This window comes from Rhinolophus hipposideros (genome assembly GCF_964194185.1).
Source record: "Rhinolophus hipposideros genome assembly, chromosome: 14".
Taxonomy (NCBI): Eukaryota; Metazoa; Chordata; class Mammalia; order Chiroptera; family Rhinolophidae; genus Rhinolophus; species Rhinolophus hipposideros.
Genome location: NC_138060.1, coordinates 60389656 through 60416062, shown reverse-complemented (window position 1 = coordinate 60416062; position 26407 = coordinate 60389656). Strand labels below are relative to the sequence as shown.

The following is a 26407-nucleotide window of genomic DNA, read 5'->3' as shown; positions in this document are numbered from 1 at the left end:
CAAGGGATAAATATAACTTTATTTTAAATAAACATTTGCACTCTGTACACAGCCCCAGCGCCCCAGGGCTCAGTCGTCAGCCGACTTGCGCACGTCAAAGCTGCCACAGGGTCCCCGCAGCAGCTCGGCCAGCAGGGCCAGCAGCCGCCCGTGCTCCTGCTGCACTGGCAGCGGCAGTGCGGCCAGCTCACTGCGCAGGCTGCGCTCCACCATGCGGCCCAGGGCCCGGCGCAGCTCCCGCAGCAGCCGCACTGTGCGTGAGTCGCCCTCCAGCCTCAGCAGGTCACTGTCGCTCAGTGATATGGTGGCCCGGCGTCCATCATCTACAGGAAAGGAGAAGATGGTGGGGAGCCACGGTGAGGCCAGGCCCTGGAGACAGCCAGCCAGGCGCAGCCGTGGGGTGGGAGACACGCAGCACCCACCACGGACGTGGACGTCCCCGTCAGTCAGTAGCAGCACAGCCAGCGGGTGCACCTGGGAGGAGTCCCGCACGAAGACGCTGCCATTGGACTTGACAGCCATGAAATACGTCAGCCACCGGCTCCGTAGCCGGGTGGCCTCCCTGGGGAATAGAGGGCTGGGTGAGGCCCCCCTTCTGGCCCATCCCAGCTGCCCCCGCCCGGCCCGCCTGCACCCCACCTGTTAATGGTCGACTTGTGCAGCAAGATGTTGCCTGATTTGGTCCTGTACGTGACACTGTTGGGCTTGAACTTGCCCTGCCGGGTCACCTTGCCCTGCCTCACCTGCGGGGTGAAGGACAAGATGGGTGGGCTGAGCAAGGCGCTGCAGATGGACGGGAGAGGCGGCTGGGGCCCGGTCGCTCCTCCCAAGGCAGTACCTGGATGAGGTTGGGGTAGAGACCCGCCATCAGCACGCCCTTCACCAGCTCCTCTTCCTCACTGTATTCGTTGCATTGGGCTGAGGCCAGAGTGCAGTCCGAGGGCTTCCCCACCAGGAAAGCCTCATAAATGTTCTCCGAGAACTGCTTGATGAGTCCTGGGAAGGCAAAGTCGGGGTGAACCCGGGGCACCAGGGTGTCTGGGAGTGCGAGGGGCTTAAGGTGTGTGTGGGACCTGCTGACCATGGATGAAGCGCAGGCTGGGCGCGTAGAGCAGGTTCTCCTCCAGGTAGTTCTCCCGGGAGCTGCGGTCCTGCCAGCGCAGCACCTCCTCCCAGCCGGCCACGGCCCGCACGAAGGCCAAGTGGTCACTGCCGCTGTCGTGGCTCAACAGTGCCTTCACCTGGGGGAGGGGTTGGGGATGGGCTAGAGTTGGCCACCTCAGGACAGGAGTGGTGCAGGGCTGCAGGGGAGCGCCAGCGGACCACGGGCAGGGACTGGTCTGACCTTGTCCACCTCCGCTCGGTTCTGCAGGCTGCTGCTGAAGGGGTCCCGGGTGAGGCAGGAGACGACCACCAGCAGCGGGTGCAGGCAACGGAAGATGGCGGCCAGCACTATGGCCTTGGCCAGCCGGGGGTCAGTGGAGATGTGGGCCAGGCGCTGCCCCAGGGTGGTCAGGTACTCCCGCTGGTCCAGCACCCCTGCAACAGGCCAGCGGTCAGGCATGCCCTAGGAGCCACTCCAGCCGGGCCCAGCCTCGCCACTCACCGATCTCCTGGAGCAAGATCACAGCCTCATCCACGGCCTTAATGTTTGGACTGTCCACGGCTTTGGAGAGGAACTCCACCGCCTACAGTGAAACAGCCCAGTGAGCCTGCGTTCCCACCGGCCACCCAAGGCCGGCCCGCCTGCCCGCTCGCCCGCCTCACCGTCTTCTCCGGCATGTGGATCTTGGCCTGCAGCACCAGGTTCTCCAGGGGGGTGCGAAGGATCTCCGGCACTTGGAAAGGGACCATTTTCTCCAGCCGGCTCCGTGGGAACAGGTGGTAGGCAAAGCCTGACTGGCAGCGGCCTGCCCGGCCCCGGCGTTGAATCACATTGGCTCGTGACACCCACACAGTCTCCAGGCAGGACACCTGGGGAGGGGACAGGTGAGCAGTGACCCAGAGGCCACAGGACTTCCGCAGTGCCCCATGCCTGGCCGCCACCTCACTTAACCCCTCAACAGCCCCACCCCAACAGGGACAATGAGACCCCACAAGTGTGGCCTTCTCCAGACACACAAGGCCGATCTGGGAGCTGGGAGTTCTTTCCCTGGGAACCCAGGAGATGGAGGCCACCTTGGTCTTCAGGTCGTAGCGCTCTTCCTTGTGCAGGCCGCTGTCCACCACGTGCACAATGTCATTCACTGTGATGGACGTCTCGGCGATGTTGGTGGCCAACACGATCTTGCGCACGCCGGCTGGTGGCTGCTGGAATATGGCCTTCTGGTCCATCATGGGGACGTTGGAGTGCACTGGAAGGCAGCAAGCACGGTTATTTACGGGCATGCTCCGGCCAGAGCCTCCGTGATGATGGCAGGGCAAGGATTTTCACCCCATTCTCCAAAAGTGAGGCCCAGGTCAATATGCCCAGGCAAGGCTGCAAAGCCAGCACCCAGGCCCATGAGTCCCGCTGGGTGGGCCCCAGGACAGAAGTTGCGCGGAGAGTGAGTGCGCAGGGCTCACCTGGCAGGATGAGGTACTTGCTCTCATGAACGCCTAGGGCCTCCTGCAGCCGCTGCTGTACTCCTTTGATCTCCTGCCATCCAGGTAGGAAGCAGAGGATCCCACCTGTGGAGGGAGCTGCAGGTATGAGGCTGGCTCTGGGTACCTGGGGTCGGGGTCAGGGTGGGCACGAGCGGGGAAGGCACCCACCTGGCTCCCCGCGGGCATCGATGTGCAGAACCAGGTCAGTGACGAGGTCCAAATCCAGTGCACATTCGTCCTCAGACTGGAGTGGGGGAAGAGAGGCCCGTCACAGCCCCAGGCAGGGCCAGGGATCGAGTACAGGACACAGCCACCAGGGACGTAGTGAGGCTGACACCTAACGTGTCCCCTGCAACCCTCACCACACCCCTGCCATAGCCCCCATCATTCCTGTTTCTATGAGAAAAACCAAAGCTTGGGGGGGGGGGGAACCTCGCGCCAGGCCCCTAGCCACAGGGACAGGTAGGGGCAGCCACCAAGCCAAGACGGGGAGCCCTGGGTGGGAAAGGGCGGCGCGCCCTCACCTCGTGGTGCCGGTGCCGGTGTGGGTACTGGTGCTTGCCCAGCTTGGCCAGGATGTCCTCTAGGTAGTGCTCCCGGACAGGGTACATGAAGCCGGGCACCTTGATGACGGGGCAGCCACCGAAGTAGCGGGAAAAGCGCTCGTTGTCACCGGTGGCGCTCATGAGCACCAGCCGCAGGGCGGGGTTGAGCCGCTGCAGGCCCTTGAGCAGGATCAGCAGGAAGTCCGTGTTCACGTCCCGCTCGTGCACCTCGTCCACGACCACGTGGCTCACGCCCTCCAGGCTGGGGTTGCCCTGCAGCTTGCGCAGCAGGATACCCACGGTGCAGAAGAGCAGGGCCCCACCCCGGGCCGGGGGCTTGCTCTCGAGGCGCACCTGGAAGCCCACGTTCCGGCGCAGCGAGGGGCCCAGCTCGTGGCTGACCCGCTGGGCCACGGACACGGCCGAGATGCGGCGCGGCTGCGTGATGATGACATTGCAGCTGGCACCTCGGCCCTCGGTCACATAGCGCTCCAGCAGCAGCTGGGGGATGCGCGTGGTCTTCCCACAGCCCGTGTCCCCAGAGATGACCACCACTGGATGCTGCTCGATGGCGTTCAGGATGGTGTCCCGATGCGGGTCCACAGGCAGCTGTGGGACCTCCTGCCAGACAGGCCCTCGTCGCCGCCACATCTCCAGCAGGCTCTGGCTCAGACGTGCCTCCTCTGCCTCTGACAGGGGCACATAGGGCTTGCCTGTGATGGGGTCACTCAGGGGCCCGGAGTCCTTGCCCAAGGGCAAGATGTCATCACTCTGCAGCCGGAGCTCTGGGGAGATCCAGGAACTGTCCACGGGGTACTGGGTGGGGGACAGGAGAAACAAGTGAAATGGTGAAAGGGACGCCTTCCTTCTCACTCGCACCCAGCCCCTTCCACGTGACTCTGGGTCGCCCGCTGTGGCCCAACCCCCTGGGCAGATGCCAGTCCAGGACTGCCCTGGGACCCTCGTGGGCAAAGCTGAGCTGCTAGGGTAAGGGCCTCCCCAGGCTCCATCCTCAGTGGGGAAACAGGGAGTTCCTATGGCCTGTTGTTGGGGGTAGGAGCTCTTAGTCTGGAGAAGATGGAGGCAGGGCTGGAAGGGGTCCTCTTACCTGGTTCAAAAAGGTCTCTATCTTGCGGAGGATGGGCTCAGGCAGCTGGATGGTACACGGCCGGCGCTGGGTCTCACCCAGCTCGCGCAGGGAGGCCAGGTTGTACATGGCGTGGGTGAGCGGCTCGTTGTTCCGGTCCACCAGGCCCAGGCTCTGTGGGGGACACACAAGGCTCGCTCTGCCTGCCTCCCCAGAAGTGGCCCAGGCGGGTCAGGGCTCTAGTGGGAAGTCGTGCAAAGCAACTGCTTTCCTTTCCTAAGATTTTGGTTTCCGGCTGACATGACGCAGGAGGGAGAAATGAGGAACCAGGAAAATGTGAATCTCCACCGAAGGAAATTAACTAGTTAAAACGAATGCAAGAAAAGCAAGCCCTGACATGTCCGAGCAGACAGCCTCACACTTGACATGGGGGGGGGTGTGCTCCTGAGAAACCTCCCACAGCAGCTGGAGCCCCCAAAACCGTCCCATCTCACCTCCACAAATTGCCAACACGGACTCCCTGACACACTGCACAGGCTACCTCTGCCTCCGCGGCCTCCCCGAAGCCCACCCGCCTCCTATCTGCATGGCGCCCGTTCCATCTGTGACCCCATCATACAAACGGACATGGCATTCCTATTTATGTGGCTTGATAAAATAAGCCACTGGAAGGGAACCACTGCATCCTACGTCCCTACGCCCAAAGCCATCTCACCAGAGATAACACCTCACGCAAGTGTGTAAAACCAGTCATTCTTCTGGTGTTGTGTTCCCGTCACCTGTAATGTCTGGATGCTGCTCTCCCTCTGAAGGCCAGGTCAAACACTCCCTCCGCCAAGTCTGCCCCCGCAGGAACCAGCATCCCGCAGGAACCCCGCAGGAACTGGTCTCCTGGTTGACCTCAAGGACAGGGGTCTAGTCCGTGCACCACAGGAGGTACCAACACAGCCCCCTTGCTGCAGGAGACGCTTCCACCGTTCCCAGGACAGCAAGAGTTTACCAGCAGCTGCTCTGCTGGGCTGGGCCGGCCCGTCGTTTTCTGCACATTGCTCCGGCTCAGGGCTGCTTCCTGAAACAGGACTCCAGCAGCTGCGAGGCTTCTGGTGCTTGTATCTGGCAAGCCAAATTCAGACCTCGTCCAAGTTCTCCCAGTGAGCCCTAGTTCTGCTCTTGAGCCAGGGGTAACATCCATTTCCTTTTCTGTCACCACTTACCCGTCCCTGTCTCTCCTGTTCTCCAGGCTCTTGTAACCTCTCACCATCAGCTATATCTAAAATGCACTTCACAAAGCCAAACATGCACCATTCAGAGTAAAGCAGGGCCTCAAATCCTCTGGTTCTGCAAACTGAACCTCGAGACATGCGTCCAAATCACTAACTTCTTGGGCAATCACGACACAAGGCTAACTCCCAGTGCTGGGGCATCTGCTGACCGCCAAAGCCCCTTCGAGGAAACTGCCAGCTGGAGGCCACTGCCTTTGCCTCGCCATGGTTTGTTTCATCAGTCTTCATCCCAGATAAACATCTTATTACTTGTTTTGGCCACAAAGCCCAGGTTCTCAGGATCTTTCTAGACACTGAGCTTGCCACTCAAGACAGGCGCCATCTCTCCGGCTTTTCACCATCCACAATGAAGGTCTCCTGCTAGCTTCACCCGGGTTCTGCCCACAGCACCGAAAAGGCTGGGCTCACAGGCCAAGCCCTTCCAGAGGGACTGTGGCAAGTCCTGGGGACAGCGGCCACAGCCTGACAAACAAGGCTTGGACACCATTCCATGGCCAGGCCAAAGCCTGGTACGCTGGATTTCACTTCCTAAAACGTGGACCTGTTTGCCAAGGGCAGTGGGGAGCACTGAGACATCTCATGCTTCGTACCAGGGACCCTCCTGGACTCACCTTCAGTTTCTTGCAGGCCAAGGCTGCCGCCTTATTCTCAGCCTCTGCTTTGCGACGCCCTTTGGCAACAAAGGTCATGGGACAGGGCCAGAGCAGGGTGAGGGTGGACAGCTTGGTCTTGGTGCCCACAGTATGGAACTGCATGAGGTTCTACAGGGAAGGCGAGAGAGGTGGTTGTGAGAAGGCGGAGATTGAAAACATCTGCTGCATTCTCAGAACACCAAGGAACCCGGAGATGGAATTAACCGCCAGCTTAGCATGTGCCAAACATGAGCCACAGGACAAGTGCCACCATCCAGACAGACAGAAGAGACGCAGGCCCCCACGCCCAGCGCCTGGACTTGCTTCTCCTGTGCTGTGAATCACAGGCGAAGACGGTGTCCAGGCAATGGCACTACCTGCCCTCCTAACTCACTGTCCTCTCAGCATCTTCAAGGCAAACAGCTGTGCTGGCAGCTGTGTGCTAAAAACCAGGCACATCCTGGGGAAGCCAAGGCCCACACCCGGAGAGATCTGCTTCACCAGAACCCCTGGGCGGGCAGCAAAGATGCAATTCACACCTCAGCGACACAGCTGCCACACCCCGACCCCTCCTTTCCTGTCCGCCACACCTGACAGATATGGCTCTGCCACTCCCACAGTCCCCAGCCCACTCGCCGTGCTCCTGTGTTTTGACTTCCATTCTGTCCTCACTCTTCTACCCTCTTTGCTCTCCAAGGACCCCCCAGCTGGCCTAGGTGTGGGCTGGGTGAACAGATGGCTCAGCCCTTCCAGACACCTGTAGTTTCCCTCCTACCTGGTCTTGGGGAAAAACTAGGCACGACCAAGCCAGCTTCCCACACCCATGCATTTTCAGAAGATCGAACTCACCTTAGCTGTGGAGGACGACGTTGCAATCTGAATCACCTTGGCCAGAAGGTTCTTGGGAAGCGGAAACTGGGTCAGAGCCCTAATAGCACTGTCATCGTCTGTCATTTCAAGGGAACCCCCCCTGGGAGGACCAAAAGTTTAGGTGAAAAAGTTCTATCTTTTTCCGGGCCAATTTCACCCCGGGCTCTGAGACCCCGGAGGCAGGACACTGAGTAGGACACTGAGTAGTCACAGCAGGCACGAAAAAGATGACAGACTGGGCATCTCTGCTTGGCCGGTGACATTCAGACACGCAGCATGGCCGATGCTCCCTCAGTTCCCCCAAACACATAAGAGGGCAGGGGGAAGGCAGAGTGGTTGCTGGGCCTCTGAGGGAGCCAAATGTCCACTGAGGAAAGGGCCACGCTGCTGTTTTGCCAAAGCCCAGCCCCATGTACAAGACCACAGCTGGCTCTCTCCTGAGAACAGGCCGACGGACCAGTGAGTAACGGGGCACACAAGGGGAGACGTGGGGCAGGGGCCGTCCTGTCTCAGAGAAGGCATCACCCCACTCCCATGTCACAGTGCGGCCAGCTTCCCCTGCACCCCCCCTCCAGCTGTACCTGAGTGGGGTGTGGGGGTCCTGCTGGGTCATGGACAGGAAATCGGTCACATCGATGGTCCCCTCTTCTAGCTCTTCCTCATCTTCCTCCTCCTCTCGGCCCAAGGAACGGGATAGGCCCCCAGGGCCCCCTGGCCTGATGCTCTCGGGATTCAGCTGCCGCCAGGAAGTGGGTGGCATGGTGGGTTCCGGGCGCCACCAGCTGTCAGCCGGAGAGCCAAAGCGGTCGGCTAGCACACGGTATTTGGCTGCATCAAACAGCTCATTCCGGGGACCCAGCAGACCCCAGCCCTGGGGGGAAAGGGGCGTTGTGAGGGTCTACACCCCCCTCACTCCTCAGCCTGCCTGGAATGCGCCCGGTTACACTGTAAGTCCGTCGTGTGGGAGCCATGCTTTTTCACCTATCTACCCGCCTCAGCCCCTAGTCAGAACTGGGCACGGAGAAGACACTAAAAATGTCTAGCTTTGGCAGATGAAAATGACAAGGTAAATTCTTACACCTCTTAAGATGAAAGACAAAAAAACAAACAAAAAAACAAAACCCCAACGGGAGGCAGACATTCTCCAAGTGATCTAAGAAGCCTCACCGAGAATAGCAATTAAGACACATCTGGCCCACCCCACAAAACAGATACACCTTGTGACACAAGCACGCTATGCTCCATGGGAAGGCTCAGAGGACACTGCTCCCTAAAGCAGTATGGATGATGAGAGGGGCGCCAGCATCACCAAACAGGACCGAAACTAGGGTGAAGTGAGTGAGGTACTTCCCTCAGGAAAAAAAAAAAGGAATGCGACGCTGGGAACATATTCTAGAAATATCCTGCAGTGTTTCTAAGCCACTTATACAAAAACATTAGTTTAAAATGTATTGTAGTTTCATTGTTTTCTGGAGAGTATCAAATAGAACATCTGCCGAGTCTCTGCGTGTGCAAAAAACACCTGGAGCATCAGCAGGACAGACGACTCCTGGTCCCTGCCCTCAGCAAGCTCAGAACCTAAGAAGCGGAACCAAACTGCAGACGACTGGTCTCAGGAACAAGAAAGTGAGAAGCTAGAAGAACAAGGAGCAGAGTAGGAATAAAGAATCGGTTCAGGAAATTCAAGTTGGGAGTGGTAAAGGCAACACAGCGAGACATGGCCATGTGACAGTGGGCATGGGGGCGTCAAGCGGGTTTCTGACAGAAGGGCCATGTGACAGTGGTCACAGCATGCTTGTTCACAAACAGCCAAAAGGCAGAAGCAACCCCAGTGTCCATCGATAGAAGAATGGATAAACAAAATGTGGTCCACGCACACAGTGGAATATTATTCAGCCTTAAAGGAGTGAAATCCTGACACGTTACAACATGGATGAACCCTGAAGACGTTATGCTGAGTGCAATGGCCAGTCAAAGAAGGCAAGTATTGTATGATTCTACTTCACGTGAGTTTCTTAGTCAAATACACAGAAGCAGGAAGTAAAATAGTGGTTGTCAGGGGCTCGGGTGAGGAAAAATGGGGAGTTAGTGTTTAATGGGGACACAATTCCAGTTTTACAAAGATGAAAAAGTCCTGGAGACAGGTTTGCACAACAACGTGACTGTGCGTAATATTACTGAACTGTACGCTTCAAAGTGGGTAAGATGATAAATTCTGTCTTTTGTGTATTTTGCCACAATTAAACATATAAACAAAAAAAAGGCTTTGAGCACAGACAGGGAAAGAGGAAGGGCCGGGGAGCAATGTGCTCAGGAATTGTGCACACAGGTTTGGTTTAAAGGGTCTTCCAAGGTCCAGGGAGGGACCAATTTCTCCCCCTCGGCACTACTGCCATTCGGGCCAGCTCATTCTTTGCTGTGCCTTGTAGGACATTTAGAAGCTGGCTTCACACCAGTGCCATTTCTCCAGTTGTGGCCACCAAAAATGTCTCCAGACATTGCTAAATGTCCACTGGGGGACACCTCCCCCTAGTTGAGAACCCTTGAACTCTATGGGAGACAGAGACTTCTTAGACATTAAACACAGAGAGGGTGGCTGTACCTCTAAGTCAAGATTTCTCTAGGGAGAAGGGGTAGAGAAAAAGAGATGTTTACAAAGGGTGGCAGAGGAAAAGGGCCTTGGGGAGCCCCAGAGGGAAGGAGGAGCAGGTGTCATCCAGAGGCTGAGGAAGGGACGCCTGGCAGTGCCAAAGCTACAGAGCAATCGAGCAGAGCAAGGACCAATGGCTAAGGGCTTGGTCAAGCATTGTTCCCGTCAGTCAACAGTCAGCTGCTACACGTCCCACTGTGTGGATGTGAAGATAAGCCAGCGACCGCAACACCGGAGCAGAGAACACGCGAAGCACAGCAAGGGAAGCTGTGTGCGGTGGACGCAAGGCCAAGGGAAGGGACCAGAGAATACACCGAAGTGTTTCTGAAGCGTACAGAAAAGAATCAGAAGAAGAATCTGAGAAGTAAGTAAAAGGGTGGGAGGGGTGGGGAAGGGACACAGAGAGGGGACAGAGAAAAGAGCAGAGTGGTTGGGGGGGCAGGACAACAGAGGAACTTTCCTCCTCCAATGTAGGAAGGAGCAGACACAGTGAAGACCGGGAGCCCATGAACGGAGAGAAGCCAAAGGACAACGCTGACAGTTTTATCCTTATCAGAGCAGAGATGAAGACCTAGGACCCTGAGTAAGATTCAAGGTTGGCACAATCAATGAGGAATGGAGAGAAAGGTTGAAGAGAGGGTCTACAAATGCTTGGAAACCAAAAACCTGAAAGCAATCACGTGCGACCACTGGGAAGTGAGAAAAACCAGTACCATGCTTCCATTACAAGTCAGAGAGGACATCTGGCTCCAGGGGAATATCCCCCATTAAATAACGGGAAAAGACAGACAGAAACCCAAATGGACGGACATCCACGTGCTGTATGTAGGGAGTGTGCTTCACGAAGGGGTTCCTTTCTGTGGTTTCTGAAACCTCAGAAAGTAGGTAACTACAGTGGCAGGAAAAAACGCTATTCCATTGTTGGCTGAACAGCAAGAAAGGAACCACGAGGCAGGAAGGGCTCAGGACAGGTAAGGGGTTGAACCCCATCAACCTCCACCTGAAAGGCCATCAGAGCAAGGGGCAAGGAGTGTCCCAGGAGAGAGGTCTGCATGTCTTTTGCTAGGGGAGGGTCACCTTGAACAGCTGGCAGGCCGCGGCTGCAGCCTGGCGCTCAGCGTCGATCTTCTTGCTGCCATAGCCTTCGACCTCCACACTCTTGGGCCACTTTATGTGGAGGGTGACTTTCTGGGGAAGAGAAGACAGAATCAGGACCCTTGCCCCTCCAGACTGCAAAGCTGTTGCACAGCCCGCAGAGACTCAGCAGCAAAGCCGTGGACTTCATGGCAGCCGTGCAGGACAGATTCTCCCCCTGCCCCCATCACTGACTCCTTGTAAGGCTCTAATTCTCCTATCCTCAAACCATTCATCCCACCTAGTTGTTCTGCTTCTTCGAAGTGTTCTGGCCAGGGGGCAAGGTGGAACCCATTTTTAATGTTAAAAATCTTCATTCAGAATGGTTTGCCTGTAGGCTTCAGTGGGTCCCAGGACAGACAATGCTGTTGGAGCAGGAATTCCCATCATCATCTCTAACCCTCTGCAGTGCCAGTTAGTTGACTAGGGGGCTGTGTTACACAAGATGAGAAGCCCTCACTTCACCTGCCCTGGGTTCCCTTTCCCTAAACCAGGTTCTTCTTCAAACCTAACTTTGCTCTGAGATTCTCTGCTGACTGTTTTCAATTCAGAAATGGCCTCCTTGACAAAGAAATCTGAAGGAGAAAAGGGCAGCCAGTCTTCTTCCTGAGAGTCAGACTGACACATCCCCGCCAGCAGTGGAGTTACCTTTTTCTTCGGTCCATTTGTATGCACGTAGACCAGTTTGTCTTTTGCATGTGAGATGCCCAGAGCTCTTCCAATCACACTGTTGAGAAGGTTTTTGGGCTGTGGGAATTCTTTTAATAGGTCCCTAGAAGCTAAGAAAATAAGAACAAAAGCATTATAGTTCTTTTTCTTTTAAAAACTCCATGGGATGTGTATCAGGGCATCCCTGGGCTGGATAGAGGGTGTTGGCTCATGACCCGAAACCACCCAGGAGCATCGTAGAAAAGGAGAGCAGAATGGCTTCAGACTTTACAAGGGAGAGTGGGGCTAGACCCACTTGCACCACCATCTCCTGAAGGAGAATGGCCAATGACCTGCACATCACAGAGGGAACCAGCCAGCATCCTTTTGCCCACCAAGCTCCTGATTTAATACACCAGCTACAAAAGCTGAGATGGCAACAAACCCCCTATTCTAATGTCTGGAAGAAAGCAATGAACAAAGAAAATAAAAATTCACCACACACACAAACTGGAGATTAAGACAATGCAAGACCCCTCCTAAAATCAAAGACACACAAAAGGGAGGATTCGCTCTAGTCTAAATACCAGGTTCCAGCTCTCAACTGTCCTCAGCATCCTACAATAGGTCTCCCTAGAGTCAGGCTACGTGTAGGGACACTGATTAGAGACCTCCATAGCTGAGACACAGGTATGAGCTACTCCTTCCCCGAGTTCACTGGAGTCACGTGATGGCAGGAGGCAGCAGACACCCTGAGAGGTACCTCACTTTTTTTACCTGGACCAATCCCTGAGCACAAATGAATGAGATGTCCACCTAGAGCCAGCTTGTGCCAGACACAGGGCTTAGCCAGACCATGAAGAAGCCTGCTGGGAGCATCTAAAAACAAAACGAAGGGCCCCAAAGCACCAGAGTAGCCCTTCAAGAAATTCATGGTCAGAGACCGACAGAGGACAGAGGAAGCCTTTTCATTCTCCACTCACAGTCTCTGGCATAGTCAACTTGAAACCAGCTCCAAAAAGGAACTTTGTAGGGGGTACATATGCACACACGTGCACCTGCACATACCTATCCTAAATCACCCAGGGAGCTTGTTCACAGCACGGGACAGACACCCGATCCCTGGGTTCTGATGTTGGGAAAAGCTCCTCCAGGAGTTCTGATGGAACCCTGCTGCCTGGGCTGCGGCTGCTTCCCTGGGGCAGACTCCTGTGCAACTAGCCAAGAGGGACGATCCTGTCTGGCTCTGGCTCCCTCCAAATGATAACTTGCAAAGCACCTAAGAGTCGAGCAGTCAAGAAAGAGTACTATCTAAGCAGACTCAAAAGAGTTTGATTCCCAAGGACCCAACTTTAAGTAGCCCACTAGACCCACAGGTATAAGCAGACCTGTGCTGGTGCCCCCTCCATCTCTGCAGGGCAAGCAAGCAGAGGCCAGCGCTCTCCATCCATCCCTGATGGGCAAGGATGCTCTCACCCGTTTCATTCCCTTCACTTTCCAGGAGGCACAGCGCTGCGATCCACCCGAGCCATCATTCCATCTCCATTTGAGATCTTGAGTCCCAGGTGTATTTGGGGCTTTCCCCCACACCGGTATGTGGGCGCTTTACCCTTGATGCTCTAACGCTTGGCCACCCATCCGGGCGACGTGTACGTTTTCTCCCCTCTCCAGGTCCGGCGCCGCTCACCCGCTCTTGCCCGGTGCAGGCGCTGCAGTCCCCGAACCTCCGCGCTCGGGGTCCCGGGGCGCCGGGACCACCCTGCGCTTTAGGACAGCGGGGCTGCGGCCCGCCGGCGAATAGCGGTCTCGATCGCAGAGTGGGCCCAGCCCGCCGGCCCGGCCCGCGCCCCTGGCTCTGCCATCCCCGGGAGTCAAGGGCGTCGCGCGACCCGCCACTGCCCTCACCGTTCACCACGCTTCCGTCGCCTTCCTCGGGCCCGCAGGGAGCCACCCCCGCCTCGGCCTCGGTGGCCTCCTTGTTGCGGTCGGGGCGGGCGCAGTCTGATGAGAAGCCGCGCGAGCGTCCCTGTCGCCCGGCAGCGCGGGGACCAGGCTGCCGCAGGCGCGGAGAGACGCCGGCGGCCAGCGCCATGAACCTCCTGGCGGCCGCCATCGCGCTCCCGCCGGCCCCCGCGGCCCCGGAGCCAGGCAGGGACAGCGCGGAAGGGCGGGACCGGGCGGCCCGCGCGCCCCCTGCGGGACGGGCGGACCCCGGGCCGGGCCGGCGCGGCCCCAGCCGCCAGGCTCCATCCGGCCTCACACAGCACAGGGCCTCGGCGCCCAGGCTCTCCTCAGCCCGTGAGCACGCCGGCCCTGGGCCGGACCCTGCCGAAATCCCTCCCCGGTAAATCTAAACCCACAGACTCGTCACCTGAACCTGAGGGAGAAAGAGGGAATGAGATATTTTGGGAAATAGTGCAGACCTTAGTTCAACATCCATCCGTAAATACCTCACGAGCCCTGGCAAATGGGCCTGCACTCCAAGCCACAGTGTTCAGAGAACTGCTAAAGGAGGGCACCCCATCTCCCCGAATGGCTTACAGAGTAAACCCAGGGAAGCATCTGGAGCCAGGACAGGGAAGCCCTCTTGACCATAAGCAGACCAGATTTACTCCCCAGCGCTGGCGTCGGAGGTCAAAGGCCCGGACACTGCGCCCAAGAGCCAAGCTGGTCCAGCAGTGAGAGCCTGAGCTGCCGTTCTTCGCTTGTTTGAAAACCAGGTGGGATTGGGCCGAAACTACTACGCCTGTGTTCTAGCCAGGCTCCTTCCTCTTCTGCCTGGTAGGGCACCGAGGAGCAGGGCTTCGGCTCGGCTGCGAATCAGACTGAACCCGCCTTTTGAGGCAGTGACAAGGACAGTAAGGGGGCCTCACGGGCTCATTTGCTTGGAAGGAGGCCTTGGTCAGAGGTTGGCAGTGCAGTTGGGGGGTAAGCTGGGAGGGTGTTGTTTGTAAACTCTAAATCTGACACCGGTGACCCCCTGGAGAGCGCATTAAAACATGGCTAGGAGCCACCCCAAGAGTTTCTTAGTCATTAGGTCTGGTGTGGGGGGCCTGAGAACCTGCAGTTTTGACAAGTTCCCAGATTTAACCAATTCCCAACACTGTGGGAACCACTGGCCAATGGCAAGAACGTGGGGTTTGAGTACTAATATTGGGCTTACTTAGTCCCAACTCCATCACTTACCAGCTGTGAACGTTGGACAATGGCATCAACTGGGAAAATCAGGGCAAACTTGCTCTACTCATTTGGCATGGCTGTGGTTAGGATAAGATGGGAATGTTTGGAAGGCAGCTTTGCAGAGTGCTGTGGTAGAGAAGACCCTGCCCTCTGAGGTCTGAGGTAACGGGACAGGTGCCTTAGCGACAGACCCAGGGCAGGATGGGGCAGCTTCAACTCTTGCTCTTCTATTTCTTCCTCAGTTGGTTTTTATTAAGAAAGGGGCTAAAGTAAAAGTGGCCTTGGCAGCCATATCTAACCCCACCAGGGGACACCACCATCTGTACCAAATGCCCACACCCAGCTCATCCACGTTGGGATAGCAAGACCCTTGGGGCAGAACGTGATTCTCCAAGGGCTTTGAATTTGGACAAATGGCACTTTAATTGGCCAAAAGGTCAGGCATCCACCCAGCTTCAGGAGTATTCAAGGGCTCTTAGCAGCTCAAATTCCCTCAAAAGAATCCAGAAGCTTATGAAGTCTGGTAGTGGCAGCAGGGGCTGAGGCCAAATTTTGAAAACTAGGGTGTCTGAAAGCTGGAAAACAGCCTAGACAGAAAGACCCGGAGCCTGAGTCCATCACGGTGCTTCAGGAAGCCCTCAGTACAGCACTCGGCCTTGAGAGCCAGCGGAGTCAGGCCAAGGTGGAAATGCTATGGTTTCATGGATCTGCTTCCAAGAGGCCAACATGGAGGGATTGGCCAGGAGTTAATTGTTCAAGCTGAATGACAGGGACGTGGGGGTTCATTATACTACTTTCTTGATTTTAGAAAATGTATTTCAAACACATTTAAAATTTTATGTAAATAAATAAATAAATAAATAAAGCAAGCAAGCAAGCATCAGGGGACACCAACCAACTAGTTGGTTCTCAGGGAACACCTTGTCCTCTTTTCCTATTTCATTTACTTCATTTGGGTTCTAAGAGCTGGTGTCACCTTGAGTAAATATTTCGTCTCTACAAACCTCATTGCCTCTTGTAAAATGAGGAAAACTCTTAGACCAGCTCTTGGAACCCTTCTGGTTCTGTAATCTTCTTTCCCTTGGTCTAGAGCAGGGATTGCCAAACTATAGCCTACAGACCAAATCTGCCCACTGCCTGTTTTTACAAATAAAGTTTTATTGGAATATAGCCATGCTCATCTCTATGTATTATCTATTACTGCTTTCATGCTGTAATGGCAGAGTTAAGTAACTGCAAGAGAAACTGCATGGTCCACAAAGCCCATTTACTCTCTGACCCTTAAAGAAAGTTTGCTGACTCCTGCTTTAGGGGACCTTGAAGAAAGTTACAGGGGCTCAGGCATGCACCCTTTCCTTTCCACCAACATTAAGCCTTCTCCTCCACTCTCCATTCTTTAGGGAGGGAGTGTTGACTCGTCTGCCTGTAAAAAAGAAGGGAAGTTCTGAGAAAAGAAGAGGGTTACTGGCTCAGAGGTCTGTCCACTCACTTCTGGGTCAAGCACACCATCTGGTACCAAACGTGCTACACAACAACATCTAGCAGCATGGAATTACAGTGTAAAAGACCCCGAAACTTTGGAGGCCCCAGGGAAAAGCAACAGGAGGAAGCCCAAGAGAGTCCAGACTTTGGGCAGAGCAGAGAACTTCTGGAAGGAAAGAGAGAGGGACCACTGACACCTGAAGAAACCAGGGGTCTCAGCCAACGTCTTCAACAATAGTTACTTTATGGATGGTCCAAATGGCAAGAAATGGTTCACTTGATCGGTAACAAGAAAGGTAAGGAGCTACAGGGGCTGGGTGGCCACCCTGACCACCCTCCCTGTCCTCACGGCTTTCCCACTCACACATGTAAGCCACAAGGGCTCTTAAGGTAAACCACCACACCAAGAGGAAGGGACACATCTATCTGAGAGAATGCACAGGAAAGACCAGTTCCAGGCCCCCAGGATCCTGCCAGGAATGTTAGCCGTGTTGCTTTCCAGTGCTCTGCGTCTCCGATCTGAATGGGTGGGCAAAATTCACAGGGGACGCTTAGAGGTGTTTCTTAGTTTATTCACCGTTTACCTTAAAAAGAGGCTTTGGTCAGAAGTTGGCAGCGGGGTGGGGATGGGTGTGGGAGGGTAGAGCTTAGGAAAGAAGGTAATAGTTTTTCCCCATTCCACATCTGACTCTGATGGGCACTATAACCTATTCAAGTGGCCAGTTTTTCTGAGCGCTGTTTTCCTGTTTGAACGCCAGAAGACTGTTTCTGACATATCCTTCCTTCTTGCCTGCCACCAAAGCCCCTAGAGAATCAGAAAACATGGCAGAAAGGTCCCAGAGTCATATGTGGACTAAGAGGTCTGTTGCTTCTATGATGAAGAAACAGAGGCAAGAACCCTTTGTAGAGTGAGCGAGAGAGAGAGAGAAAAAGAGAGAGAGAGAGAGAGAGAGGGAGAGAGAGAGATGGAGAGAGAGAGAGAAGGCAGAGGTGCATACACCCATGGGTGCCTTCTGGAGGCACAGCTGTGAGGAGACAAGCACGCTCAAGGTCTGTACCCCTCAGAGGAAGACACAGTGGGGCCTGAGGGGCCGACCCACAGGGAGGAACTGCCCCTCCCTAAGGCGGCGACCTTCTCCTCTGCATGTGCTCAAGGAGGCATTGCCTACCCATACTGCCTGCGTCATCCCAACTAACCATCTTTAAGCTTAGCTAAAGCACATCTGACACTCTCAGAGCCACTCACCTGCCATGTTGGAAATGTTAACGTTCAGCCTTTTCGAGTTACAGGGCATTTTAAGAAAGAAGAAAAAAAGGGCAATCAACTCTTGTTTTGGCAAAGGTACGGGGCAGCATTTCTTTAACACCTAAGTCAAATGGTCAGAGGGGCCGGAAGTACTCATTTCTATACTGCTGGCTGTAGTTGGGCCATTGCAGCAGGAGGGCAGTGGGTGTACAAACTGCATGGGAACATGGCAGCCGCGTGTGCTGCAGAAACCGAGGTGCTCTGTGCTCCCTGCACCCTTCCTGAGCGCTTACCTTCAAAGCACTTTACGGACAGCGTCTAAAGGGGACATGCTATCTGTCTCCACATGAGACAAAGACTCTATGACCTAAAACAGCGTCCGTCTGCTAGGCTACCGGGGGAAGGATGTGCACAGGCAGCCAGTGGGGCAGAGAGAGGCAGCGTCAGGACAAGAAAGAGACCACAGGAGCACTGGGCTTAGCAGACCTGGAAGAGACAGTCTGAAGGAAGAGAGGAGACGCTCACGGGCAGAAACACTTCCCTGGGTCCTATTACTGGGCCCGTCCCTGGATATCAGTGGGACCTGAGCTGAGCCGTCCCGAGGGCTTTGACATTCTCCCTGACCAAAAGGGAGCCAGATGGACTGAGAAGAGATTTTAATGTCAGTAAAGTGCTTTGAGGTGCTGGGGGAGACAGGAAGTGATTGACCAGGCATCCCAAAAGCCTCCAAGATGGAGGGCGCTGGGATGAGTCTGGCCCTGCTACGAGTGCCCTGTACTTTTTAAACCACCTGAGCCATCAGCCTAGAGGAGCCAGACCCTGCAGACTCCATACTGGTGCCGAACAGCCAGACTGAGCCTAGGCTTCATTCCTGGCCACATGAGGAGGCCCAAGGAGACCACAGGGTCTAAACCATGTAGCCAACGACCATGACATATAGCCCAGATCTTTCCACATGATCTCACCCTGAGGGCTCCAAGTGCTCTGCTAACCCCATTCCTCCTCACTTTCCAGAGGCCTGGCACCCGGGCTCCCGCGGCTGCCCATCTCCCCAGACCCTGAACCAAACTGGTGCTGGAGGCAAGGCTCCTCCCTTACCTCGAGAGATGGTCCCTCCAGGGGCAGGGTTGACACACATGGGTGGAAGGCGGGGTGGGGGAAGTTTGCACTGACGCTGCCTGTGCTGGGCCCGATCTGGGGAAAGAGAGAGGGCATCAGGGCGTTATCTTCTCACCCCTCACAGTTACAGACCCCTGGACTGACTCACCCCAGGCCATCTGTGAGGGGCTCTGGGCAGCACGGTTGCTGGGCGGTATCTGGAGCCAGTCACAGGTTCTGAGAGTGTCACCAATGCCACACAGAAAGAAGGCAGTTGTCTTTTAGAGATGTGATGATACATGATAGCCTTGTAGAGTTCTCTCCTTGGCTCTCAAAAAAGCCCTCAAACTCTCCCTGTTCCGTTAGCCACCTTCTATGAGTTTAACACCCACCCCATGTACTTCTCTATAGTCTTGAGTTGTGAGGCTGAGACAGGAGGAGTTGAAAACTGAAAAGCCATAGTACCGTGTAAACCCCTGGGGTTCTTCCACTTGCGCCTTCCACTTTCGGTAGCTGTCCCTGTATGGGTTCCCCAGAGGGCCACTTCAGCCAGCAGGCCTCAACTCTATTTCTCCCATAAGCCCCCGCACAATATTAAAGGTGTGTGATTTTGCAGAAAACACATATAATGTCAGAATAGAAATGCCTGTAGGGTCTTCTGGAACACAGTACTTAGGATCAAGGTTTATTTTATCTTGGAACTCACTCCAGCTCTGTCTGGAAGCTAAGGCTGGAAATGACTAGCTTCACCTCTCTGTTCCTGTTTGAGAAGGATCCCCATTCATACACAGGGATGCTGGATTTGAAAAAAGAAAAGAAGAATGATTTGATTACTGATTATCTCATTGAGCATTTTCAGTAATTGGGGCAAAGCTGTTATAATCCCACATCCCTGAGCCCGCTTCTGCCCATGGAGCTGGAAAAAATTACACATCCTTGCTGTTGATCCAGTGCCTTTCAGTTTTGTGCTCCCTGTAAAAGTTCCAGTTTGCTCTTTGTGGCCTGATTCTGATGGCATTACAGCTGAGAGACAAGAAACGTATGTTAAGTTGCTGACGAAGGCAACAACAGGTCACTTACTAGGCACATAAGTATTCTAATTGTGGGGTGTTGGCAGCTCTGTTGAATTACATAATGGGAAAGATGGTTGCCACAGGGAATTGCTGTAGCCATCACCGTCAGAACCATCAAATGGCCCCTGCCACTGAGACTGGAAGCCCCTGAGTACAGGAAGCCTCTCTGAGACGCAGCTGTCGCCACCCTGGTGTCCCCTGTGCAGCAGTTGTCCAGTCGTGCAGCCACACAGCACACTGCATGCTGAGGCCAGGCTGTCACTCTCCAGCAAAACATTGGCTCTGATCTGCACCCCAGATAAATCAAGATACTCACATTTATCATGGACCTTCCAACCCAAGACTAGGTGCTGGGGACAGACCCAGTGCTTTTCTACATCATCTCAAATCTTCACTATATCCCTGAAGATAAGGGCTGGGAAACAGGATCAGGTAAGTCAACACCTTGCTAATGTTGGTGGGGACCAGATTTGAACCCCAGCCAGTCTGACTCGGGAGCCCCAAGACTCACACCACATGACGTTTCCTCTCAAGAGTCATGACACCTTAGGGAGCTCATGATCTCATCATGAGGAACAAAGAAACATAAAAACTCTGTAAGAGGTAAAATAACAGTCCTATAGAACAATATAAAAGTGTCACAAGTCCACACATGACCAATTGGCAAGGTCATGATGTAAACCACAAGTGATATCAGCATTCAGAGGACAGAAAAGGGCATTCGGCCTTAGAGTCAAGAAACTGAAAGGATAGGTTTGCCTGAAGGACAATATTCAAAACAGTGACTTTTTGATTGACGGTTTTCCCTGAGACTTCCAAGCATGAACTGGCTGTTGGTGAGAACACAAAACTTACCTGTGTGGAAGGCAAAGCCCCAAACAAGACTATTAGTCCTGAGGCTACTTAATTACTAACACAGATGGTGAGTTTACCAGGTGTCAGGCCCTGTTCTAAGCTCTTTATGTGTATTAGGCCATCTGATCCTCTGAGGCAGGTACTATGATCTGGCCCACTCAAATCGTGAGGAAATCGCAGCAGAGGGGCTCTGTCACCTGCTCAGGCCTCCTGAGCGAGGGGCAGAACGGTGACGTGAACCCACTGGGCACCTGGGCCCGTAGCTTTTGCTCAGAGAGGTTGCACTGCCTCCTGCTAAACTGAGTGCTAATGCTGTCACCCTTGATGGACAATCTCTCAAACAAATCCATCCCAGCCTAAGAAGTAAAATCACAAATGCTATGAAGGAATTTCGCCCCCAAACTCTCTCACCTGGTACCATCTCCCTATCACGTCTGAGTTAAATGGAAAAAGGAGGATCGTGACTTTATCAGGCCTCCGTCTCTTCACAGAATCAGTGCTCTTAACAGAATCAGAGACGCTCCCATAGTAAGAAAGCCCATTTCCATCCAACTTCTACAAAGTGGACCACAAAGCCCACTGATTAGCAGGGAGACATAAAGCAATTAAATGTACTTCATTTTCAGCTCAAAATGTGCTGTCCACACTAATCTCAAGTTCAATATTGCCTTTTTCAGATACAGTTAACCCACAACCAAATCAGGATGACAGCCATTAATTTTTTTCATGTAATATGGAAAGAGAGGGGGCGGCTTAAGACAAACAAAGAGGCAGGAAGAGGCTGCTGTGCCCTGGTATCTCCAGCCCTCCTTCTGGCCCCATTCGGTGGTGACACAGGGTACCAACCGGCCAAGATTTCCCAGGCCTCTAGGAGCATAATTTGGAGAGGAGACACAACGGAAAGATCTCTTTAATCAGCGGTTAGGGAAGGCCTCTACGGTTCTCATTTATTTGGAAGATGCTCAGACAGGAGCCTCGCGGTCAGCCTCAATACAGGCGACAGGCCTTTTATTCTGTTCCCTTAAGGAGAAAAGTCACGGTGTGGGGACAAAGCCCCAGAGAGCAGTTTCCAGACTCTTGGCCTCACGTTGAAAGGTGCTCACTCAGGTAGTAGATGGTCATCAGCTGTGGCTAGTTGGCCGTCAGCTGTAACCAGTGAGCCTTTGGCCACTAATATAACTGTTTGCTACGCTAGCAGCAAATGGGGCTAGCCAGAAGATGGTGGCTGAGCTAGCAAGCGGCGGAGTGTGGATTGCAGTTAGCAAATGGGAAGTCGGTCGGTTGGCAGAAAAGCGGACAGCAGGTAGCACATCGTGTGAATCCAGCCTCCAGTGAGACCATACTGGTATGACTCCCCTACCAATGGCTCCGTGGGTGTTCCTTTTTGGCCTCACCGTGTCCTGTGCTCTTGTGTGGGGAGCGGGAGCTGAGACCCTGCCGGATGCCCCGCGTGACCCGTGGCCTGTCTAAGGCATACAGAGTCCTCGGGCCCTTGAAGTCCTTATCAGCTACTTATCACTTCCTGGAAGCAGCTCTTGACGCTACCCTCCCGCCCGGCTAGAGCTTAATTCTGCCACTGCTGATGCAACTCTCACCCCGTCTGCTGGAGGGCACTGATTTCAAGACTTGCCACAGCTTCTATGACACCTTGCTGATGTTGGTGGAATATAACATGACTCCATCCACTTCCAGCAGCGTTTATGGAGACGTAGCACGTGCAACTGCTGTGCTAGGTACTATGGATGATACAAGAGCACAACAGGCCCTGACTGCAGGGAGCCTCCAATCTAGTGGTGCAATGTTTCATTTAATTCAGAATAGACTAAGCACCAAGTATGGTGCTGAGGCAAGTCGGACAGAAAAGATTGCCTTTCGTTGACAGAATCGAAAATGGTTCATGGAGGAAGGAAACGGTATAAAACACAGGCCTGGAAAAATTCGTAGGAGTTCAATAAGCAGTGACTACGTGGGAGAGGGCATTTCAGGGGGAGGGGTGGCAAATGTACACCAAGGCCTGGGCAAGAGGCGGCATGGGTTATGAGGGTCACGCGTGATGGACTCTGGAAAGTCACCCAAAGAAAGGGTCCAAGAACATGCTGGTGAGAGGTTTTCACAGCCTTCACAGCTGCCCGTCACAGGGAAGAAGGGCACGAGGTCAGAAGCACAGTTAACGTTCTTACCTTTTCTGAATGAGTCCAGGCTGAACATTTCTGGCCAGGAGGGAAAGCTGGAATCCTAAAAAGGATGGCCGAGAGGCAATGGTTAATATTCCCAGTCCAGGAGCCCAAAGGGAAGACTTCAATTACACAGAGCACACTGTCCAGAAGACGAGAGAAATGAAGCTCTTTACTAATGAGCCCCAACTGCTGCTCCCAGTCTTAAGGACGGAAGGGCCATCTCCACTCTAGAGTAATTACATGTCTTTGTTTCTAATTGAGAGCTTTCTTCTGTGTCCTAATCTCCCTGGACCCTGCTAAACAGAAGGCGATGCATTTCATCATGAGACATATATTTCCACCTCATCAGAATACTTGCAGTTTTCCTGAGACTTCTAGGAAAAAGCGAAATTCTACATGGACCCCTTTTCTCATGTGGCATCAGGAAATGGGACTGATGACTGCTTTAAGGATACACTAGCTTACTGGGCTTTCACAAAACCTAGTGAAGCCCCTAAGAACGGGATGTGACTGACAGTATCAAACAGTATCTATAGTGATTCAAAATAAAATGCTTTTTATGGCCGAGTTTCTAATATTAATAACAAATATGAAATTGATAATTCAACTGTTGGCCAAAAATTTTGGTGCATTTTGCTCATTAGTACATTTAACTGAGGAATCTACCTAGAGACTTCAAAAAAACCCCAAAAAACCCCAAATAAGTAATGCCTCTGGTTTAACAATTTTGTTTTTGAAAAACACTCAGACTCATAGATGTTTTTAACAATGCAGTCCTCCTGGGTTGATGCAGGAACACTACGTGGCCTTACTTTAAAAACATCTACACAATGCTTTAGCAAATCAGGGTAATGTTCAACATTCCTAGGAGTCTACTGGGGCCTACACGCCTGCTCCTGACTGTTATTCCCTCTTAATCGTGGGATGGTGGGGGGTGGAGGGCTGACCTGGGGCCGAATCTTTCAGGTCCATAGCAGGTCTGCCCTGATGGCCTCCTCTCCCCCAGGGATGCCGGAAATTTCAGCCGATAGGATATGGTAGCTCAGAGAGAAAACTTCAATACAATATCAACAATGATTCAATTTACTTTAAGAAATTACATTCTGTAGACGCCTTCTATCCAAAATAAAAGAAGAAAGGTGTAATTTGAGATTCTAATTTTAAAGAAAACCTGAATATTATAAAATCTAAAACATCTAAGTGATTATTTAAGAAACAATACTTTCTTGCTAAGAAATAAGTTAATTTGCTTGTAAACAGGCTTTTGGTTTTGCTTTTAAAAAGTCCCCAATCCTCTCCATGCCAACACTATCTCATGTAACATATCATATAACACTCTCTTTTCCTGTATCAGTCTAAAAAATATAGTATGATATTCAAGATAGGATCTTTTAAAGATATTTCACAGAGCTCTAGAACATTTCACAGAGATCCAAAAGAAAGCTGCCTTCCTTGTCATACAGCATTACATCGAAAACCTTCACAGTTCTGAGTTTCTCTTAAATAATTCAGAGATAAGTAAAATAATATTATGTCAAGATTTCTTGCATAATGAAACACCATTTAACTCCAAGTAGAGTCACTATGGGATGATTCAAGGACAGAGAGCTTCCATAATGACTAATTAAAAATGATACCCGTCATCTAAGATAGCCACAAACGAACTGAATATATGCCTTTTGCTTCACAGTGGGGCTGAGCAGCAGAGCCAGCACGGCTTTGTATGCGTGGCTAGGCCAACTTACCTTACAAGAGCAGTGGAAGTCTCCGATTTTGTAGGCTTTTGAACTGGAGCTGAATTCTCTGCTTGCTATTCCTCATCACGAGGCTGGGCCTCCTCCTGGGAAGTACAACCCTGGGTCCCTAAAGAGATGGCCCCCACGGGGAAAGAAAGTTGCTCCGGGTCATTGAAATTCATTTACTAACTTTGACAACAAGGACAAGTGTTGTTAGTGGTGTGAAACACACACACTGGACCCACTGGCCTCACTTCAGGACCTGCCGTGACCCACTCTAGACCCATCAAATTGTGAGCTGCCCTTCATCAGCACCTGTAAGATACCAAGAAAGAAACCTCATGGTAGAGGGGCTTGTAGGTCTGAGAGCATTTTTTCCAAGCCCAGAGCACGGCCTACTGCGTTCTGAATTCTGCTCCCACCATGACTGTAGAATGAACCCATCTAAGGGAGATAACGCAGCTCTTCCAGAGTGGGGAAATAACAACTAGGTGTTGAGTGCCATGTTTAGTTTACAAAGTACTTCCTTAGACATTATCTCACTTAGTCTATGTAACTACCCGATGAGGTAGGAATTTTCTTTCCCAGAGAAGGTTACACAACTGGCCCATGATCCCACAGCTGCCTCAGGGCAGAATGGAAATCTCCTGATAGGGACTGGGTTCCAAAGCTTTCCTTCCTTATGCTACACCACTTTTCTATTCCCATGATATCATTTCATTACCTAGATGTGCCATGGGTCAGTCTTTGCAATAAAACTTTATAGTGACATCTTCAAAAGTTGAAAGGGGCAAGAAGTGCCCAACTGATAAACTTAGGACCACAGCCACATTAGTTAAAACACATGGAGAGTAACTATCTTTTGGAGGTAAAGGGATACCGTACACAGGTTTTTAAAAAATGCAGCAAAGGATGTATTTCTTGTTCCTTAAACAGCTACACAAATAAAGAGCACTATCCTAACCCCCAAAAACGGTATCAGGAAAAGAGTCCTTTCTCCAGAAAACTCCAAAATTCCAAGAGTTAAGTGTAAATTACAAGATGTGGTCAGCACCCACCAGGACTGTGGGATGTCCACTGCCTTTAAAGAACACGCAAAGGAAACCATTAGACAACGTCTCTTTTCACTCTGGCCAGTAAGTTGCAACCAAAAACAGGTTGAAGGTCTGTAAGTGGCCGTCTGCAAGTGGCCATCTGCGGTACACCTGCCACAGTGTGTGCCAAGCCCCTGTGGACTGGGGGTGCAAAGTGGGACAACCTGAGTCTTGCAAAATCACAATTAAGGTGACCAATGTTGCCACAAGAGGACTAGCTAGACAGCATGCTAAAGCCATACTCCTGGCTTGGGGATTCTGAGGACCCCTGGGACTCCAGTTCACTGCAAACAAAGAACCCAACATGCGTTAGGTCTTCCCTGCGAAATGGGACAAGGCACCATCAGCAAACAAAGAACACCTCACCCCTTGGCCTCCCCCAGTGACAAGGTCGGTGCAAAACGGGACAAACCAGGGGGGACAGATTGCACCAGGCCTCCCTTTGGACGCACGGTCCAGCCCACACGGGGGGGCAGACAAAGATCCCAGAGCACTCCGAGAGCTTTCTGCAGGCCCTGCTCGGGAAACCGAGCATCCCCTAAGGCGGAGGCGTTGTTGCGCCAATGAAGCTGCCTCTCCCGCGGCCCCCGTGGAGCCCCTGGCTACCAAGACGGCCCCAGCGGACCTGTTTGCCCCCCGCCCCCGCCCCAGCTCCATGGCAACGGCGGGCCGAGGCCTGGCTGCCCACGATCGGCCCGGCCGGCTTCTCCCGCAGGCCTAGGATGCCCGGCCTGCTCCTCGGGCCCGCCCGCTCCTCCGCCCCACTCTCCGCCAAGCCGGCGGTCGGACCCAGGCCCCTCCTCGCGCTGACTACCCCTGGCCGCGGCAAGCTCCTCAAGGGGGCACGAAAGGGGAGAATAAAAAGCCCAATTCACCTGTTGTTACAGATGTGAAACAAGCCTCGGTGCACCGCGCATGAGCCGCGGGCCCCCCCAACCACGGCCAGACTACAACTCCCACCAGCGATGGCGCGGCCTTTTCCGGGTCCCGGGGCGGAAGTCCCGCCCGCCGCCTGGGTGCTCTCCGCCTAG

At 53.4% G+C, this 26407-nt stretch overlaps 1 protein-coding gene across 9 annotated transcripts; it reads right to left on the bottom strand.

The window, feature by feature from the left end:
* On the bottom strand, positions 1-26386 carry DHX30 (DExH-box helicase 30). 9 transcript variants are annotated; one of them, XM_081072765.1, is made up of 24 exons: positions 26252-26386; positions 24292-24409; positions 23494-23600; positions 22550-22604; positions 18442-18537; positions 17344-17372; positions 11436-11566; positions 10731-10841; positions 7585-7874; positions 6983-7103; positions 6113-6262; positions 4240-4392; positions 3111-3947; positions 2755-2830; positions 2566-2670; positions 2179-2354; positions 1768-1974; positions 1607-1688; positions 1346-1539; positions 1082-1241; positions 839-996; positions 640-743; positions 423-562; positions 1-323 (listed from the first exon to the last, which is right to left on the bottom strand). In XM_081072765.1, exons 3-24 carry the CDS (start codon positions 23516-23518, stop codon positions 70-72), a joined length of 3654 nt encoding a protein of 1217 aa, XP_080928891.1. In that variant the 5' UTR covers positions 23519-23600; positions 24292-24409; positions 26252-26386; the 3' UTR covers positions 1-69. The 9 variants fall into 9 exon arrangements, with proteins under 9 accessions (XP_080928891.1, XP_080928893.1, XP_080928895.1 ...); XM_081072767.1 differs by lacking the exon at positions 17344-17372; XM_081072769.1 differs by lacking the exon at positions 23494-23600.
* Between the last annotated feature and the right edge of the window lie 21 nt (positions 26387-26407).

Excerpts from the sequence above, each read along its gene's own strand:
- DHX30 (XM_081072770.1), bottom strand. The coding sequence starts at position 13,548 with ATGGCGGCCGCCAGGAGGTTCATGGCGCTGGCCGCCGGCGTCTCTCCG. Across the intron at positions 7,104-7,584 it reads GACCCCCACACCCCACTCAG|GGGGGGTTCCCTTGAAATGA; the intron begins GTACAGCTGGAG and ends TGGTCCTCCCAG. Across the intron at positions 2,671-2,754 it reads CGATGCCCGCGGGGAGCCAG|GTGGGATCCTCTGCTTCCTA; the intron begins GTGGGTGCCTTC and ends CTCCCTCCACAG.